Source organism: Lissotriton vulgaris, chromosome 3_1 (assembly GCF_964263255.1).
Source record: "Lissotriton vulgaris chromosome 3_1, aLisVul1.2, whole genome shotgun sequence".
In the NCBI taxonomy this organism is placed as follows: Eukaryota; Metazoa; Chordata; class Amphibia; order Caudata; family Salamandridae; genus Lissotriton; species Lissotriton vulgaris.
Window position 1 is genome coordinate 1,009,992,083 of NC_141689.1, and position 21,572 is coordinate 1,010,013,654.

At 44.2% G+C, this 21,572-nt stretch overlaps 1 protein-coding gene across 1 annotated transcript in view; it reads left to right on the plus strand.

Moving 5' to 3' along the window:
* The window catches only part of LOC147727312 (uncharacterized), a 206,803-nt gene that overhangs the window by 21,978 nt on the left and 163,253 nt on the right, over positions 1-21,572 (plus strand). The window contains exons 2-3 of the mRNA XM_086963091.1: positions 11,896-12,054; positions 13,747-13,806. Of these exons, the coding sequence (XP_086819217.1) occupies positions 11,896-12,054; positions 13,747-13,806 (219 nt within the window). The remainder of the gene's footprint in view (positions 1-11,895; positions 12,055-13,746; positions 13,807-21,572) is intronic.

A 21,572-nucleotide genomic window follows, 5' to 3' on the forward strand; every position in this document is an offset into this window, starting at 1 on the left:
TATCTTGCTGCTATGTGCCGATCTCTTCGTCTTCGGATGTCTGATCGCAAATAGCACCATGTGGTGATCCTTCCAGATAACAGGGAGGGAGGCTCGGACCACGATATCCTCCCAATTTGCAAGCAAGGGGTCCAGTAGATGCCCTTTTATATGGGTGGGGCCGTCGATCTAAGTTCTAGTTGAAGAGAGGCCATTTCCTGGCAAAACTCACTAGCGGTGGGGCAGGTCCTATCCTCCAAGTGTAGGTTCAAGTCTCCCAGTACTATGAATTTCTCATACCTCAAGGCAGGTTGCGCTAAGTAATCCAGAATGCTGGACACAAAGCCTTTAGCCTGACTTGGTAGTCTGTAGATATGGACCCCCTTCATGATGTAGTTCTGATCCACCTTAAGCGTAAAGGAGCCTATCTCGCACTCCGTTAAGCTGATTTCTTCCAGCGTGCAGTGGACATTATGCTTATGAATGATAGCAATGCCTCCCCCCTGCCATCTTTCCTATCCAAATGACTTATAGCATAGCCCTTGGGAGCTGCTTCTATGATGTCCGGTCCTGACCCCTCACCTAACCAGGTCTCCGTGAGAAACAGAATATCAATTTGGTCATCGACCAGAAGGTCATAGACCTCCATCCTGTGTTCCCCAGTGATCGACAGTTCTGTAGACAGCATGTAAGTTCACTAGTTGTCCCCTCCTCCTCCATCCTACCACCGAGGGTAAATGGACAGAAAGTACAGCTTCTCCTTTCCTTGTCACATGCCATGTTATACTTAGAGCATTCCATACTGTGGGTATGCAGCCCGTGCAGTTCCTGGGAGCTATACTGGATATCTGGTCTGTCTCATGCAGGGGTTTGGGCCCCGGGCCCGGTCCGGCCACAGACGGGCGCGGACGGGCTTTCCTTTGGCGCGCCTTCGGCGCCTATGAGTATGTAAAAGAGAACTCCTGTAGTAATACGTCAGGTTATCATAAATGCTTTTGTAAATCGGCCCCGGTGTGAGTCAAATCACCTGATGATCATAACTTTGTTAATAGCTTCCGAGGAACATGGACTGATAGCATTGCTTGAGATGGGAAATCAGTTAATTCTCTTAATGGCTAAAGACATTAGGAAAGGCCAGTAGAGCTGAGGCAGAGTCAGTCATGTGTCACATGATTAACTTTGCAAAAGTTCCACTAGATTTTAGAACCAATGGACATTTTCCTTTTTAGGTCGAGCCTAGACGAAAGCAAAGCGAAGCTTTGCTGTCTAGGTCGACAACTTATGTAATCACTTTCAGGGGAATGTGGACAGCAGACTGTCACGAGCGTCTCCTGCCGGAGATTCTACCTCGTGAGCGCGCACGCCCAGCCCGGCGCCGTGCACGTCCCCTGCCACAGACACACGCGTGCAGGCAGGCAGACACATGCACACACGGAGTCCCCCGTCGGACGCCGCCCCGCAGGCCAGAACACAGCACTAGTTCTTATGTATTTTTCATAGTTCGTGATATAGAAGTCAATGTGTATCATCCTATGACCCGCCCTGTCCTATGAAGCTGCGCCCCGCCCCCCGGCGCTAGCCATGCATTTGAAGCCGCGTTGACGGGTTGTGGAGCGTCCCGCCTCCCTTCAGACCGGGCTGCGCACCCTGAATACCCCAGCCAGGGTCCGGGTCCGCGAGACTCACCTAGCTCCTCCCCGAGCAGCACCGAGAGGCAGAGGAAAAGCGAGATGAGGAGTGGAGGTACCATGGCGGCGGCGGCGGCTGTACCGGCATTCAATACAACATCCGCCTTCTGATGGGCGGAGAGAGCGACCAATCAGAGCACCGCACACATTTGACGGAAGAATCGCAGTAGTCGTGCAAATGCTAAGACACAGGCGGTTCGTGCGCGTGACACACAGCTTCCGGGACAAACAAAGACCACGGGTGGACACGCCCTCCTGACCGGCTCATTCACTTCTACCGTGAAAATAAGAATGATGGGCCTGGATCTCTGCCAACGCTTGTCATCATCGCGCACATTTCACGACAGCAACAAGACTGGAATAAAAATAGAGAAATAAACGGGAGTTCCGACTCACAAAGGTTCCTTCTCAGTAGTATCGTTCTCTTACTTTAATGCAGCAAAAACCAATTGAAAGGAGCCACTCCACCTGCACGAAGCACATTTTGTATTTATTTATTAATTTATTTGATGCGTTTTTCTCTCGCGCGGACTTTACCCGAAGGTGTCCGAGGCTTCACAATAGGAACGTTAATGTTACATGAGGAGAACATTACAAGTGGGCATGTTACAAAAGCAAACGTTACATTATATGAGGCAAAGGTGACACTTGTGCAGGTATCAAGAGCAAACAAAATACAAGAGAAGCAAACGGTACATTACAGGAGGAAAAAGTGACATGTGTGCAGGCTACAAAAGCGAACAAAGTACAAGTAGAGGTAATGGTGTATTTTACATGTCTAACCTATATTAAGTTTGTGTATAGTATTCTAACTTATTTTCCATATATGTGTTTATGTGGCATTTCTTGGCAAGTGTTTAAGGATCATACTACTAGACCATGTGAAATATCTGAGTTTTTATTCTGTGCAGTTTACAAATGTTTAATGCGCTCCTGTGGATTGTTTGTTTGTGGCATTTCATGATGGAAAGGACCGCTGGGATTTGGGTATGGCCAACTATATGGTATGTCGGAGCTGTATTGGATGTATGACAGTTGTTTGTGTTCTGTCAGATATTTGGGTGACATATAATAATCAAAAGTACTGTTGTGAACCACAAGATAGCTTGTTGCACAGTGTACTTTGGGTAAATTTAGTGTATGGCATGTGCTGTGTTTAATCTGTGTGTTGGCAAAGAGTGCTGGTTGTTTTCTCTGCGGGCCACAAAGGTTTGCAATAAATTTTGGGTCAACTAAATCAGTGAGACGCGTTCAAGTCTATGCTCTCGACGAGAGGGTGAACAGCAAAACACACAAAATTATGGACGGAATGTTGCACAATGGCAAAACATTCACCCCCAGTCACAGATCTGGGTTTCATCCATCGTTATTTTGCTCACCAAGCCATCCCAGTTCAGACATGGCCATATGCAACTCAATCTTGACCCTGTGCCTCATGGGAACAGTCCATCCCAAACTGCTAAGCCAGGTCTTCCCTGGACCAGAATCAAGCATCCTAGGACCGGTAGCAGTCTTCAGCCAGGATGGGGTGGGGTGTACTGGGGTGAATGTATGACATTGTTCTGCATTCTTTCCATCAACTGTTGTTTTTGCACTTGACGAGAGGGTGGGCAAAGAGAATTATTGTGGGAACATGGTAGTAGCTTCGGTTAGTAGTTCAATAGAAGAGAAAGAGGCATGAGACGTGAGAGACTATAGGCCTCCAATGTAAAGGGCAGTCACAGACATTAGTGTGACTTTGTAATCCCAGATCACATGAAGGAATGTTGGTGGTTTGGTACAGCTGGAGTGTTTTTTATTACGCCAAAGATAGCAATGACATTATGCAATGCCACACTGCACACTCAAATCAAGAACAGGGCAGGAAATAGCCCCACCCCCCCTTCCTCCTGAGACGCGACAGTCTAATCACAGAGCGAAAGGTGTTGGAGCACTTTGTTAGTGTTTATAGCTCAGATCATATGTAACTCTCACTTCACGCTTTGTGTCTGTGTAGTTTACACTTACACGTCTTCTTCACTGCACTATTTCTCACTACTTTGAAGACCTCGCAGGGTGGTCTCATAGTCTGATATTTATAATCTAACAAGTGGTCGAGAAGGCCCCTTTTTGCAATGAAATTGGTCTTGCATTTGCGAGAGTTTAAGCTACTAGTTTCATAAATGTCAATGCCTTTTTTTTGTTTTAAAACTCAAAACATAAATAAAAGGCATTGTCACTTACAATGTCAATAGCTCAAACTTGTGTGAATGCTAGACCTATTGCATTGCAAATGCTTGTTACATCACGTTGTACTTGGCAAAATACTGTGCACAATGTCTAGACAGATTGCCCAGAAGTGGATTGGATTACAGCGAAATGTGTTAGCAGGCATGCATGTCTCTAAAAGGACAGTAGGAATGGGCAGTCATGTGTCAGGGTCTGCCTGAATAACTTACTCAGCCACCTGACCTTTCAGCTTCATAATGTCACGCTGCGGTGCACATGTCCAGACTGAAAAAAACCCACAAGACACCACTAACAAGTGCTTTACTGGCCAATGGGTCTGAGAGTCCAGAAGGGCCGCGCTAATTGCATGCATGGCTGCGCATGAGGGACCGGACAAAACTCACAGGCCTCTGAGATGCACTCACACCAAACCATCTGTCTCTATATAGGCCGGGTCGCCCTTGAGAATAGGCTGCACACAGTCACATATTGTGTTGCTCTTTTCAGGTCTGAGTAAATATTATGCAAAGAACACAAAGAGTCCCTAGTTGGTGGGGGTAAATACCCTACAGCGTAGACTAACCCAACCAGAAGGTTCAAAGGGTAGCTACGATGTCAAGGACAAGATAGTCATTAGCATAACATACACATAAATCACAAATACAGGCTAACAGTCAGTATAGGAACCCTGTCTACAAATCACCACATAAATTAGAGAACTATAATTTTTACCAGTGTAAAAAACAATTGATTAAAAACAATACAGTTTTAAGTTTGCATTCATAAAACAATTATACATTCAAACATATATTAAAAAACCAAAGAGTCGACGGGGCGTTTCGGTGTCTTGTGTCGATGATAACACCTTCTTCAGGACGGGGTTTTTTAGTTAAAAAAATCTCTAAAAGGTAAGATTAAAAAAAACATAATCAACAGGGGCCTATTATATACTGACGTTAGCATTGTTATGACATTATTACAAATATGGACTGTGCACAAAGATTAAAAAACATTCATGATCTCTATATTACCATTTGTATGTACAGGGAAACAATCACTGTTCTCTTTTGCTTTTATCCATGTGGACACTAAATAAGGTTACATCTTGTCTAGGGTTGCTATTTGTTACAGCAGCATTGAATGTTTGAAACAAATACCCACATTTGTCCCTGGTGAACACAGATATTATCTAACTCTTGTTTTTATCCTTCTGTGAACTCACTGTTAGCTTGCATAACACATACCCTTTTATCACAACAAGATTAACTTTATACTATCTTATAGTTATTCTTATGGTCCCATGCAGTTTCTCTATTATCACTTAACAATTATAGACCTACCTCATAGATTGAGGGATTTAGGGCATATGAGGTCTCATGAGGGTACAGTTTTTTTCAGTCATTAGTCTGACTCTCATGGACTTATCTTCCTTCGATGTAGTTTAAAAACAATTTTGTTCCACCTAAGGGGTAAATTTCATAATTCAGATGAACCCCGGTTCTATTATACTTGATAAACTTCTAACTCTATGATAGATATAGAGGTTCATTACCTGGATATAGGTATTCAAAAAAATTATCTGTGCTGTATCAGGGGTGACCACCGTATATCAATTCGGCTGTTTGGCATGTAACTGTAAAGGGCAGAAATACAATGTTCCTTTTGTTAAGACACAATATTAGAACCAGAGTCTTTTAGGTTAAGGTCAGAAAATTAATTTCTACCCATGATTACCTTTAGTTGTATAGTGTTGGGGATGATCCAACTTATCTCTTGTGGGTAGCGGTCTTCAGATTTGTTACATTCCCTTCTACCAATTCGCTTACTATTCCTTCTTGACTCTCAGAATAACGCTGTTAATAAATGCAAAAAAAAAGGTAGAGATATTTTATGAACTATCTAGTTATTTTCTTAACCTTTAGTAGTAGTAGTAGCTTCGGTTAGTAGTTCAATAGAAGAGAAAGAGGCATGAGACGTGAGAGACTATAGGCCTGCAATGTAAAGGGCAGTCACAGACATTAGTGTGACTTTGTAATCCCAGATCACATGAAGGAATGTTGGTGGTTTGGTACAGCTGGAGTGTTTTTTATTACGCCAAAGATAGCAATGACATTATGCAATGCCACACTGCACACTCAAATCAAGAAGAGGGCAGGAAATAGCCCCCCCCTTCCTCCTGAGACGCGACAGTCTAATCAAAGAGCGAAAGGTGTTGGAGCACTTTGTTAGTGTTTATAGCTCAGATCATATGTAACTCTCACTTCACGCTTTGTGTCTGTGTAGTTTACACTTACACGTCTTCTTCACTGCACTATTTCTCACTACTTTGAAGACCTCGCAGGGTGGTCTCATAGTCTGATATTTATAATCTAACAAGTGGTCGAGAAGGCCCCTTTTTGCAATGAAATTGGTCTTGCATTTGCCAGAGTTTAAGCTACTAGTTTCATAAATGTCAATGCCTTTTTTTTGTTTTAAAACTCAAAACATAAATAAAAGGCATTGTCACTTACAATGTCAATAGCTCAAACTTGTGTGAATGCGAGACCTATTGCATTGCAAATGCTTCTTACATCACGTTGTACTTGGCAAAATACTGTGCACAATGTCTAGACAGATTGCCCAGAAGTGGATTGGATTACAGCGAAATGTGTTAGCAGGCATGCATGTCTCTAAAAGGACAGTAGGAATGGGCAGTCATGTGTCAGGGTCTGCCTGAATAACTTACTCAGCCACCTGACCTTTCAGCTTCATAATGTCACGCTGCGGTGCACATGTCCAGACTGAAAAAAAACCACAAGACACCACTAACAAGTGCTTTACTGGCCAATGGGTCTGAGAGTCCAGAAGGGCCGCGCTAATTGCATGCATGGCTGCGCATGAGGGACCGGACAAAACTCACAGGCCTCTGAGATGCACTCACACCAAACCATCTGTCTCTATATAGGCCGGGACGCCCTTGGGAATAGGCTGCACACAGTCACATATTGTGTTGCTCTTTTCAGGTCTGAGTAAATATTAAACATTGTAACCTTTGGGAAACCTGCCAACTTGCAAAGCAAGTCGCTTTCTAAATGCAGAGAAAATTAATTGGAAACGGCTTCTGACCTTCGCTGATGGAAACCCAATAAAAAGTCCCAAAACTGTCCTTTCCTGACAGAAATATAAATACCAGTAATACCGGTTAGGATAACTATTAACAGCAATTGTGTTTTCTGCTTTGCTCGTTTTCTGTCATTTCTGCAGTCTATGAGGAATATTAGCTTCGGCATCTGAAAATCCAGGGAGGTAGTACATAACCACTGGCAGTTAATTTTATGGTTTGTTTATCTGTTTATACGTTTAGAATGAATACGATTAAGGGTAGTGAGAGGGTATGAATCAGTAGGAGAGTTGCCAGTCACTTGCATCTAAAGAGCCAGATAAAAGCTTTCTGTTTTATATTAAGCATTGATTTACAAAAGTGACCCATTTATACACTGACTAGCAGCCCGTCTCGACGTTGTCCAGGTATGAATTGCTGCCGGCCAGTAGTATATTATTTTGTAGGATTTCGTTTTGATAGCATTTCTTATCTGTGACGGCCTGTGAAACGCTCCAATTTACAGTGCACTGCTGATGCACTCATCCACATCACTGCAGCGGCTGTTCCGCCGCAGCGCTAAAAGGGCGGGGCGGCCGCACGGCGGCCGCATGCTGGTGACAGAACTGCTCCGTCACCAGCCGCGGTTGGGCTGTGCTCGTGACGGAACGGTTCCGTCATGGCCCCGCCCGCCTAATAGAACGCGCCGCACAGGCACGAAATCTGCGCCGCGCAGGCGCGGCGGCCGGGCCATGACGGAACCGCTCCGTCATCAGCACAGCCCAACCGCAGCTGATGACGGAGCGGTTCCATCATCAGCATCGAACCGGTTAAGAGTGCGCGTTCAGTAGTATGTGAACTCGAGTTTACCTACTTTATTTTTCCTTAGAATATTATATAGCGCGAACTCGACAACATGGCATGAGCACAATTTACATTACAGAAGAACACATTCATTTGTGTTAGGCACGGGCAGACAAAGCGATTTGCCCGAAATCACAGGATGTTGAGCTGATGCCGAGATTCGAACGAAGCTCCCCAGCTCTAAAGTTCGCAATTCTATAACTTGTGGCGGGAGGTGTGTCTAAAAGTGTATGTTGGTGCTGACCATCAATGAGAGAGACCTGTGCATTTTTCAAATGGGTGGTGAAAAAATATGAGTATGTTGCTGGAGATGTGGGCTGCCGTGTCAGCAATGTACTTACCGGGGGCGGGTAATCACCCATTATTCCGCAACTTTCTTTCCGCATACCATCACTCTGCATACTTTCATTACAAAAGTACCATGACTCCACAATGCCATTATAACGCATGGCATTACATTTTATATGCTTTAACCACGCATTCATTTACAACGAAATTCTTAGTAAATGCATGAATGGTAAAAGCATGTTTTTTTTAAATGTTTGGATAAGGTAAGTATGGGTATATGGGTATTTGTTTTGGGGTACTGAGGTATAGGTTTTGGGGTGTTTAGGTATTTTAAGGGTTCAGATATAGTTTTGGGTTATGGGGTGCAGGGGTAGTTTTAGGGTTTAGGGATAGGTATGGGTTTTGGGGTATAGGGGTATTTTTAGGGTTCTGGGGTAGGTTTGGGTTTTGGGGTACAGGGCTATTTTAAGGTTTCAGGGCTAGGTTTGGGTTTTGGGGTACAGGGGTATTTCTAGGGTTCAGGGCTAGGTTTGGGTTTTGGGATACAGGGGTATTTTAGGGTTTAGGGGTAGGTTTGGGTTTTGGGGTACAGGGTTATTTTTAGGGTTCAGGGCTTTGTTTGGGTTTTGGGGGACAGAGGTGTTTTAGGGTTCATGGCTAGGTTTGGGTTTTGGGGTACAGGGGTATTTTAGGGTTCAGGGGTAGGTTTGGGTTTTGGGGTACAGGGGTATTTTTAGGGTTCAGGGCTAGGTTTGGGTTTTGGGGTACTGGAGTATTTTTAGGTTTCAGGGGTAGGTTAGGGGTTTGAGGTACAGCAGTATTTATAGTATTCAGGGCTAGGTTTGGGTTTTGGGGTACAGGGGTATTTTTAGGGTTTAGGGTTAGGTTTGGGTTTTGGGGTACAGGGTATATTTATAGGGTTAAGATGGGTTAGTGTTTAAGGGTGTTGGGGTATTTTAAGGAGTATGGTGGGTTATGATTATGGGGTGCAGGGGTATTTAACCCCTTCGCTGCTCATGACGAGCTCAGTTCGTCATGAGGACGGTTGAGCTGTGCTTATGACGAGCTGAGCTCGTCATGAACAATGGGGAAACTCAAAGCTCAGCATAGGACAGGAAAACTCAAAGCAGCCAAGATGTTAAAGGGAGCAGGGTGGGATTAGAACACGATATGAGACATGGCATGAAGTGCGGAACGTACCACACGCCCCCAGCGTTTGTCACGCCCCAGCACAGGCCCACAGCACAACGCAGACACGCCCACAAGGGACTACTTTGCCGGCACGGTTCTTTTACCTTTTAAATGCATATGGTGGGCATCTGAAAAGCCTATCAGCCTGATTCATGTACATGCCGTTTTGCGTGTCCCTAATAGCGAATCATAGCGAATCGCTATTGAGGACACGCAAAACGGCATTCATGTAGGAATTGCTACTTAAATAGCGATTCCTACATGTTCTTTATTTGCGAGTAGCAATTTGCTACTCGCAAATACTCCCCAATCATTCCTATGGGCCGAGAGGCCCATTGGAATGAATGGGGATTTGCGAGTAGCAATTTGCTACTCGCAACTGAGATAGCGATTTTAAGGGTGCCAGGGGTGTCCAAAGGACGCCCTGTAGCACCCCTGAAATGCACTTTTGGACAGGTGTTGCGCACACACATGTCCAAAGGACATGTGTGTGTGCTACATGCAACTTTGAATGATGCTTTTAAAAGCATTTTTCTGAGTTTTTGCTATTTACCGACAGGTCTGACCTGTCGGTAAATAGCGGCCCCAAAAGTCCAAAATCGCAATTTTGTTGTTTGTCATCAATAGCATTTCAGGAATCTCTATTAGAGATTCCTTAAATGCCATTCCACGCAAATATGCGAATTCTTACATAGCGATTTCTGCATTTGGTATCATGAATACCAAATGCAAAAATCGCACTCGCTAAGGGCCAGATTCTGAGAATCTGGCCCTTTGCGAGTGCAATTTACCTACATGAATCAGGCTGTATGTCCTTCTGCTGCAACTGCCCTTTCCAACGCTGTATTGGGTGTTGTGAGTGGTGCTGTGGTTTCTGAGATTACCCACCTCAAAGGTTTGGGCTCTCTCTTTATTATATTAGTATGGATGTTCACTACACATGAATCACCACAATGAAAACACTATTTTGTGAAACAAAATGCGAAGCAGACTGTAATTTCTTACCTCATATTTCGCTATTGTAATTCAAATACCATAGTTTTCTCTTGGTGACACAATGCGTTGCAATGCTAAGACTGAAAATGGGGTTGTGAGGAAACAAGATAGATTTATCTTTAATTTAGGAAGTCTTGACCAAAAATACGGTCCTTGGTGCAAACATACTTGAACGTTTGTTTTAACACTGGAAAATAAAACTATGGATTTTTAAGCTGATGTTGTATTAACCTCTCACTCGTTTCCTTACAACAATAATCCAAGCAGTATGTTGAAAGACGTTAAATTTAAGAAGCATGATATGGAAGGGCAATAACACCTCTTTAAATCCCATTTAAGTGGGTTTTTCAAAGTCTGTAGGAGTCCAAAGTTAGCTTATATTCTGTAGCTGAACACCTCTGCATCCTTGTGGACCTAGTCATTTTTTTAGCATAATTTAATCAAATCTAATGAAAGATTGATAATACCTTTGAATAGCAAAAAATGAAGACATGTTTTGAGTAGCTTTGAAGTGCACCAGATTATAAGTTACAGCTGACAATATCTAAAGTGTTTGGAGTACATCCAGTTGTGTCCTATGTGTACATTTACAGAATTCTATTGAGAACATTCCACCAACTATCTGATTTTACTGATATTTTCCCCACCAGGCATGTTCAGTCCAATGTCTGAAAACATACCCTGCAAGTGGATTCAGAACAAAGCATCTGGAACTGTTCCCATGAGACACAGGGTCAAGACTGATTTGCATATAGCTGGGTCTGAATTGAGGTGGCAAAGTGAGCTAAAGAACGATGATGGATTCAACCCAGATCTGTGACTGGGGTGAGTGTCTGAAACTTTTCAGCGCTCCATCCATCATCTCCTTGTGTTTGCACTCTTCAGAGCCCACCTGGGCTTTTGCTAAAATTTCTGAGCAGTACAAGCCTATTGAGTAACTCGATGAACACCTACCATTTTGGAAGTGGAAAACTTAAGCAATTTTGAAAATGGCATTTTTCTACAATAATGTGGCAAATATCAGTACAACTTAACTAAACACAGCAGTAGGTACATTTGCCTAGAACCCACTTCCATATTTCGACCCTAAACATGATATGATCCGCTTTTAGGCCCTTATTATGAGTTTCAGCATTTCATCAAGAGTAGTAACTCCAGGGAGATACCTCTCCGTGCTAATACACAGAGCCAGGTGACTCTGCAGAAGATAATTTCGGGTCCTAATACCCTGGGTGCATATGTGAAGTTAAATGGGCAGGAACTCTGGTCAGCAGCACAGTCTTGCCTCCCCACAAACTAATCCTGTTCTGAGGTCCAGGCACCTCTGTCCCTCACCCCCCAAAATCCACAGGCAGGAAATGGCAGCGGATTTGTCACTGGAATCCAGAAAAAAACACAATGAATTGGACATGGTATTGCCATGTCCATGTGAATAGTCCCTCTTAATTGCTGGATTTTGAGGCCCGAACAGCTGTCAGTATTAGAGACTCAGGCACCCTATATATTTCCACCAAGATCCATATGAGATTTTAATGTAGATATCTTAAAAAAAGAACAAACTTTGGAATCAATGTTATCTTAATGCAATATTTTCTTTTGCAGGAAACACCTCCTCAACAGAAGTTTTGCCAACAAAGGCATCAATGTCGGATTCCAGTCAGACAACTAAAAACACCACGGTATCCACCCTGATTGCAAGCAATGAGAATATAAGTACAGCAGCACCAACAATTCCACATCCAACCCATCAATCTACATCAGGTATGGTGAATGTATCTTTTGATTTATATCATTAGGTCCAATAAAAGGTTAATAGGCATTTGGAGGCAGATGGTAATAGAAAACCACTTGGTTATTGGAGGTTTGGAAGGAGTGCTAAACCTAGCCGAAGGTTCACATGTGAAATTTTCTCTTCTTTTAGAATCCATAGGAATAGGACATCCCATTGATCAATTCATTCAAGAAATCGGCACTTGCGCCAGAAATTGTAGGATTTCCTTATACTACTAAACTCTAAACAGGTCTGGTGTCTTTACTTTTACCAGTTAACCAAGCTAACATAAAAAAAATCATCATACCGCCATTCTTCCTGAGTTAGGCATATTGGCGTAAATACATGTTTTATGGTCTTTTGAAAGCACTTCCCCATGCCATGTCCATTGGTGAGTTGCATCATACATTCATCTTGCCCAAAACCACAAAATGTATATTACTGCTTCTGGCATTTTTTTTTTTTTAGTAAGGCAAGGATTTTTGTCTATTTTGATTAAAGAGCATAATTGTTGACTGACTGCCTTTAGAGTGGAGTAAGGTTTTGTGAAGAGCCCTGCTCCCCCGCCATCTAATTACCACACCCTGACCAGTCATTATTGTTCAAATGATGACTTTTTTTATTCATACCTAAAATGTAATGTATATTGTGTGATGGAAGCTGTGTACCTGCCAGACTTTGTGTTTTTCTGGAAAATATTTCAGAGGCTTGTACATGTGAAGGCTATTTGCACAGTCAACATCCCCTCACCGAAGCAAGGTAATTGAAGTCAAAATACACTCTCAAAATGAAGGCTAACAGGTATCAGCACAGAGGTGGAACAACACTAAACTGCAGTTAGGTCTCCTGCTTTATTTGTATATTGACCCACTCACTAGTAGCAACATCTGTCTCGTGAGAGGACTGTGTCAAAAACGATGATGGCGATGAGCGATTTAATGAATATTGTTTCTGTAAAAAAGGTAGAGCGGCTGCTTATTCTTAGCATTGTCCACATGGTTATACATTGATAAAGACTCACAATGTAGAGGGATGAAGCATCAATAGCTAGGTCACCAGCACCTTGATAATCAACAACTGCAACTATGATAAGTATGATAGAGCTCATCAAGTACTACTGGAGGTTGGCCTAGTCGTGGAGGGCTCAAGTTAATTTGCAGATGCAATTGAGCCTGTGATCATTGCTCTGTTGAGTCTTGCTGAAAGATAAGAAATTGTGTCTCATGTTCAACCCTCACTCAGTGTGATTTAAAGTATAGAATATCTTAACCGGGCACAAAATAAAAGCAAACAGTGCCATTGGCTTTAGTTTCGAAAGACAGGCGGACAATGCAAGACATAATGCAAGGTATCTGAATGACAACACATGGGCGGTGGAAGCATTTTGAAAAGAGAGAAAGAACCGAATGTATTTGCAACACTGTTATTGCTAGATAGCAGAATGTCTTCCAAATTAACCAATACTTCATGCCATGATAGCTTGCTGTTCCACAGAAATCACGGGAACTGCAATAAGATGAAAGTTTTTTAAATCAAAATTGATCCTCTGTGGATCACAATATTACAGGGTATTGCACATCATATTCTGTTTCTGAATGCACACCTCCTTTCTCAGGGATTGCTTAGGTACCTAAAGGAGGATGCCAGTAAACAAGTAAAATGGGTTTTCTTCCTTTTCCTAGTGCTAGACGATCTGATCTCCATGGAGGAGAAAGAGGAGCATCCAACAGAGAAGGGTCAAGGTATGCCATGCTCCACATTTTCTATTTTCTTAAACATTCCAAGGGCTATTATTCCTTTCCCTTTGCCATACCCCACTTTCATGTATGAAATAATAAGGAACATCAATCAGGAAACTGCAAATGTATGCTGCCCACGTCCTTGTTCTGCTGTTCCATATGGGTTTATTTATTCTTTCTCCAGGTAGTGGGTTTCCTTTCAACCACTTACTCTACTTGTGATTGGATGTGGATTGTGATCTGATGTATCTCACATAAAGGTGCAGTCAGAAGAGTTAGGAAGTCCATTTCATCTTCTGGATGGAAAATTAACTCTCAACAATAGAGATAAAGCCTAATTATTGAAATCAACATGATCAGATTCGGTTAGAATCCTGACCTAAAGCTTGAATGCCTACTGACAGCCAGGATAAGGCCTTAAACTAATTCTCAACTACAGTTTGTCCCTGGCATGATTCATTATAAAGTCTATCATCCTGATTGACAATGCATCTGGATGGGTTCAACCTCTGTGAAGGAGCTCTTGATTTTTTAAGGATCTTACGTAGGAAGGTTAGAAGTACCTGGTGGTATATCTCATATGATGTGTTTATTCCTGGGTTCCCTTGCTAAGGTTAACAAATGAACTGGACCTACAAGTTAATGTGGAGACCTTGCTAAAAAATATTCTAAATGTGTGGGGAGTGGAGCTGTTTAATTATTCTGGCATCATGAGGTCTAAATGTTATGCTTGCTTTTCCCATTAAGATCATCTGATCAAAAATTCGCTACTAGTTTAAATTTACAATCTCAGCTGTGGTTCATTTTATGGAATGAGAGACGCAAACATTCACACACTCATGTATACGTGTGCTCTAATCTTGTGAAGCCAAGTTATGGTATCCTACCAAGATGATATACCCAGGTTTCTTTGGGGATTACAGGATTGCCCCATGTTTATGAATCAGGGCTGCCACGTGTGGCCTACAGCACTTATTAACTGCAGTGTTTCACTCGGAGACTCCACAGCACTTCTGAGTAGCTCCCTAGATGGTGGAAAAGGCTGCATGATCCCATCCTGTTAATGGTAAAGCCTCCCAGCGGAGCTCCGCCCGCTAAGCTACAGCTGTTTGTACTGCCTAAGATCCCCGGTCCTATGGTTTAATTTCTCTGCAACTGGCATCTGATCTTAGATGGCTCTGACATTGATCCCTCAAATCTGCCTCCACTCATTTTGCCCTCTAATTAAGATGTTACCACACTACCTCACAAAGATTCACCACTACAAGATGGCGCCCGTTTTTTAGGCAGCCCATCCACCTTGATTAATTGGCTTCACAGTCTCCGATAGACCTCAGTCAGTTTACCGCTCAGGCACATAGCCAACCCACATGCGCTTAATTAAGTCCTTCCTCCCCCCCAGCCCTTCTTGCTGGTTTTTAATTTTTTTCTCCAACTCCCCCTCCCAGTTCCTCTAGTTTCCACAGGCAGTTCTCCATCCCCAACTAACCTACCCCTAGATCTAACATTATTACACCTAACTACCCCACCAATCTGACCATGCCTACCCAATAGATCCTCTATCGGCCTAATTATATTTAATTGAGAAATAAAACCGGCTTCTCCTCCTTAAACCCCTACTGGGGCCCCTCCCTTTGCCAGGACACACTATCAAAATGGATATAAATCCCAACCCCACAGGGTCCAAGGCCTTCATTATCAATTACCCACCTAACCTCTCAAAAAATGCCGCCAAAAAATACAAACATCACATACTCAAGGCTAGACCTGAAACTTTAATCTCAGATGTCTATTTCTGTGCAAACAAGGGTAGTAGAGTTAATGAGCTCATCTTCTACACCAGAAAAAGAGACTGTTGGCAGAACGTTTTTTACTCCTTGCTTCGAATATCAGACTCCAGGAAAACACCTCACAGACTCAAATTAACAATAGTATCCTCACTCTCTCTTAACGCCAATGCCACTATCACCCTCTATAACAATGGTATCATCCTTATGCAAGCCTCCAATGTCAACCTAGTTAAAATGGCCATTATCTTCCCTACACTCAATAGTGCGGTTTCGGCGAAACCCAAGGACCCCTACCCACACACTTCCATTACTCAGGAACTAAACACCCCCATCACAGCAGGGAGGTCCTCACTCTCTCTAATACACTCTTCCCCTAAAGATGATCGCAGAGCTTCCCTGCCCCCTGTAGAACGAGCCCAACCCTCTAGACCCACGACGCAGAAGGCGAGCGCCAGTTCTGGTTTTCTCTGCTCTCAGCTCTCTAGTCTGATATTGACTGACTCTCAAGTGGAGAGATTCTCGAGCGACCCACTCCCATTGCTCTCAACAAAAGATCCCCCTTCCCTCATCCCTCATCCCTCTTTCCACACCACGCACTAGGCCAAAGGCATGGCATTTCCCCTCCATGGACCATGATCAGCCAAACCCAATCAATCCTGAATGGATCATCCCTGACTCACAGTTCAAAGTCAATCCCACCCTCTCTCCGCCAGATCTCCCTACACATCCTTTATCCCTCACGCAGCACTCTCACTTGGTGGCACGCCTTGACGATATATCTCTTCAGCTGCACCTTCCCACTGTCGAACTACATTACTTGAAAGCCCTCTCAAATGTACATATTCCCTTGATCAGCCCCTCCCTCTCTTCTTCAAATTTGCCCAGAGCCCGTCCTGGGGTGAGAGATCGCATGAACCAGCTTGTCTCCCCTCTGCCTATAAAACCATACCCCTACCTAATGCCCCCTCCCGCCCCAGAAGATGGAAGGCTTATCTGTCGACTAATGATATCGATGACCTACTCAACTCCTACTCGCACATGCTCGATACCAACATGACCCCTCCAGGGAAAATCCTAGCCATACACTCTAACCCGAACTGAGAACCGCAGTACAATTGCCGTCAGCGCGAGGAACAACGCTGTTCCTCGTCATCCCGCACCAAACCTGTACAGTAATTTTGGCAAAAAAACTACCTGATCAATTGCCCGAACTTCTACTGAGATTGGAAACCCTGGGAGTGAGAGGAAACTAAAGGGCCGTACAGCAGGTCAGGTCAGGTAAGCCCTTCCTCCCTATCCCAACTTAAGGTGGCAAATCACCTCCACCCCCTGCTGAAGCGCCCAGCACCTCATCTTCCCCCAGGGAAACGCTTGCAACGTTGCAAGCCCGCCCTATAGCTGAACCTGACAGCCAGAGAAGGACCCCCACACTTTACACTCAATCTGAAGTGGATAAGTGCTTCCCACATCACACACTAGCACACTGTCTTCCTTCCACCTCAGAAGAGGACAACAAGAAATCACAGACACCTATTTTCACTATCCTTACGCTGAGGTTATTCTCCCAATCTAGTCTCATGGCTCCCATATCAGCCTCACGTCATGAGCAGCTTCCCCTAGATGACACTCCTCTGACCAATGTAGATCCCCCACCCTATCAGAAACACGGCCCCCCTTCAAGGAAACGCAACAATGTCACCGGGCACGCCAATTTCCACCCCCCCCCCCCCCCCCCCTTCCGACCCACTTGAAACCTCACGGCGTGAACTCCTTCACAATTAGCTTCCCCCCAACCTGTCCCTGAGACCAAAAAGAAACTTCAAACATAGTCTGATTAGACAGCATCCAGAAACACTATTCGTGGACACATATCACTGCGCCTCCAAAGGGCAGATAAAGATGGATTTCATCTTCCACACGGATAGACCTGATAACTGGATCACTACATTCAGAATGCAACTTCACATCTTCAAAACGACAACTACCTCACATAGCTGTAAACTGATGACCTCTCTCCCTATCCACTCGACAAGGAGCGAGAACACATCAGCGACCATCTATTCGAATGGCACAGTTTTCATACAGGCAAACAATAAGAACCTAGAGGCCTTTGACTCCCTCTTCCCTGCACTTCGAACCGCCCACTTACACACGCTTTGTCCTTCCCCGACCTAGCACCCTTGCCCGCACAACCTGTCCCACCAGGTGAAGCAAACATCATTCCCACACCCCTTGCGAGAACCTCCAGCCTCCCCTCCCACTATTCCGCCCCCACAAATTGCGATCTCCAACTCCCTGATGAAAGTCAAACCCAACCGCTCCCCCAGACTCAACAACATCAACGGCACGGTCCACTGACTTCTCTATCACTCCCACAAAAGTCATGAGGACGAATTCACGACACAACCCTTTGCACCCCTTACCAAGGGTCACAAACAGAGGCAGCGTGGTCTACACAAACAGCAATAGGCTCCATAACACAGTCATGCCCATCACCCCACGAGAAGGCCCGAGCCAAGACTTCCTCACCCCGCCCCTGAAAACATTGTGCAGCATCTTGTCGTATTAGAAAGTCAGTTAGAAATAATATTCCTGGGCGTAAATTAAATCTTAACCATCCTTGACAAGGCTTGAAAGCCCGGCAATCCTGGCCCAGGGCTCCCACTCCGACCAGCACCAACCATCTAAAGCACTCTATTGGGTCCTTAACCACCCACCCGACCCGGTTACAGAGACCCACTAGAATTGACACAGAGATCCTGACACAGAGTCCCATAAGAACCAAAGCCCCTGGGTCCCGAGTACAGAGACTGTTAAGAACGGACGCAGAGATCCAGACACAAAGACCTACAAAAACCAAAGCCGAAATGTCCGTAGAAGAAGCAGCTGATCACGGGCTTCAGAAGAGACTACCTCCCCCTCACTAAACCAACAAGACCCCTGCCATTCCTCACCACCATACCTAGGGCCCCACCTGGAAAGATTCTCAGCAAAAAAGGGCATTCCCCTAACTGCATTCTTATTAACTGCAGATCAGCCTCTAAGCATGCAACGGAACTAGCAGAAGCCATCCTCTCGCGGGACATAGACATTGCATTCACAAGGACAACATCACCATCGTTGAAATCGACACTTGCAAGTACAGCTCCTTTGAATGACTTATGGTCAACATCAAGACTAAGGATAATAGTACAATACTCTGTCACCTTCTTTAACACCCACAAGGCAACACTCTCACATTCAGAGAACACTTCTCCGACCTGATATCCCATTGCTTACTCAGAGACACTAACAACCTAATCCTTGGTGACCTTAACCTACGCTGGAACGAAGCGAACAACCCGCTAATTCAAACTCTAAACAATCTTCTCTGTGACAATAATCTGTCCCAGCACTGCTCAGAGGAAACTCGCAATAAAGGAGCAACCTTGGATGCCAGCATCGCTCAATGAGCCGCAATTACGATTCACTACAAACTCCCCGTGTACTGGTCAGATCACCACATTATCTTACTCCGCATCAACCAAAAAGTGCTATCCCTGCCTCCCGTATAAGACCCACCCAAATGGTCTAGAAATCTCACCTAGATTCCCCTTGGCATCCTGGAAGAAAGGTTAAGTTCGCCCCTCCCCAGCGGCAATGATCACCTCTCCACAACTGATCTCACCTCGCTTTACAACTCTGATATGGTGGTCATGCTTGATCAACTAGACCCCCTGAAATAAAAAAAAAAGGCTGAGCTACTCTGTCCAGATCATGGTTCTACTCTGACATCAACACTGAAAGGAGACAATTAAGAGCCACAGAAAGACGCTGGGTGAACAATCCTACTACTATACACCGCGAACAACTCAGAACAGTACCATCAACAACAAAAAATCCACGTTTTTCCGCTCCGCACTGGATAGCGCAAAACACAGACACAAGGAGCTCTTTAACATCATCAGACAACAAACCTCCAAAACGCTACATCCTCAGTGCAGGCATCCAAAGAACTATGGGACAACTTCACCAACTTCTTCAATAACAAGATCTCCAAGATTGAACTCTCACTGGGTATCAATAGCGCCCCCCTACCAATAGCAGCCCGTCTGGGGCGTATGATATCGCTCCCTCACCCCACACCAAACCCTGGCTACTCTTTCATTCCATTCAGCGCTTTTTAATGTCTATCAACCAAAAGGCTGTTTTAAAAAAAAGAAAAAAATATTGTATGGTGAACAGTGCAATGGTTTTAATTACCTATGCTAAATAAATGTATACTTCTCATTCTTATTCATTCAGGAAGCTGAGATAGTCAAACTGTTCTCCACTTCCAAGTCCTTATCTCACGTCCTAGACCCTATACCGTGCAACTGACCAAAAAGCTGAAACTCTCCTTATCCCCACTCTGGTGCAAGATTATAAACAGCTCCCTAAAAAGTGTAGTCATTCCAGACTGCCTCAAAGTGGGACAAGTCACCCCACTGCTGAAAAAACCGGCCTGGATATAAAGGATTTGAATAATTTTGGACCTGTCTCTAACCTTCCTCTTCTATCCAAAATCCTAGAAAGATGTGTTCTTCAACAATTAACTAAACACATGGACAGTATCAGCCTCCTTGACTGCTATCAGATCGCTTCAGGAAAGGCTGCAGCACAGAAACCGCGATCCTCAACATCATCGGTGATATCCACAAATTACTTGACTCAGACCAATGCTGTCTCCTCATTCTCCTAGACCTATCGGCAGCATTCGACACGGTAGATCACACACTTCTCATTAAAGTTCTCTAAGAATGGGCCGGACTTGATGAGGTGGTCCTCCAATGGCTCCCCTCCTTCCTACACAACCGCACCCAGAGAATCAAAATCAAAAACTTTGAGTCTGACCTTCACCGAGTCTGTAGGGGAGTTCCTCAAGGGTCAGTGCTCTCCCTTCAACTTTTCAACATTTACATACATGGAACCCCTCATCACCCTACTCAAAAAATCTAACATTCCCTTCCACCGATATGCTGACGATACTCAGATTTACTTGGAAACCTCCTCCGTCTAAGCATTCAAAGACTCAATAACATACTGAGGGAAGTACAACACTGGCTGTCAAGCAGCCACTTAAAAATGAATCCTGACAAAACCGAATTACTCCTCATATCAAACAAAGAAGAGAACCCCCAAATGATTGAATGTCTAAAAGCTATTGATGCGCTCAATGGGAACCTTACCCTGGCTGACTCTGTGTAATCACTTGGTATCCTGCTAGACCCGAAACTGGACATGACCAAACACATTAAGAACTCAGCTAAGAGAGCCTTCCTCAACCTGAACAAAATAAAACCTTTCGTCCTGCCCAAAGATCTCAAACAAGCCACCCAATCATTGGTGCTGTCAAGATTAGACTATGGGAATGCAGTCCTCTCAGGAACTGCTAAATCACATCTTGTTCCTCTTAAAACAATTCTCAACGCTGCAGCCAGAATGGTCACCAGAATCAAGAAATTTGATCACATTTCACCTGCACTCAGAGAACTCAAGTGGATCCCAGTCGAAATGCGGGAAAACTTCAGAACAGCCTGCCTCACACACAAAGCCCTGCACACCGGCAAACCCAAATATCTGGCTACCAAACTCAAAAAAGCCGGTCAGACCAGGAACCTCAGAAGCTCCACCACTACTCATCCCGCTGAAATCACGAAAACAAAAAAACGTGGCCAGGTCCTTCGCCGGGAACTCACCCAAAATCTGGAACTCTATTCCTCTTCACATCAGAACTATTCCCACTTTTGCAAAATTCAAACGTCAGCTCAAAATCCTATTCTTCGACTTATCCCTGGTGAACCGATAGGAGCAGTCAGAGCGCTAAAGCAGACACCTCACACCTCTTCGATGCTGCATCAGCAAGGCTCCAAACTTGAACTCTCCATCATTGACCTATATTATTATTTTTATTACGGGATTTTCTGCATTACTGTATTATGTTACTTTCTGCTTTGTAAC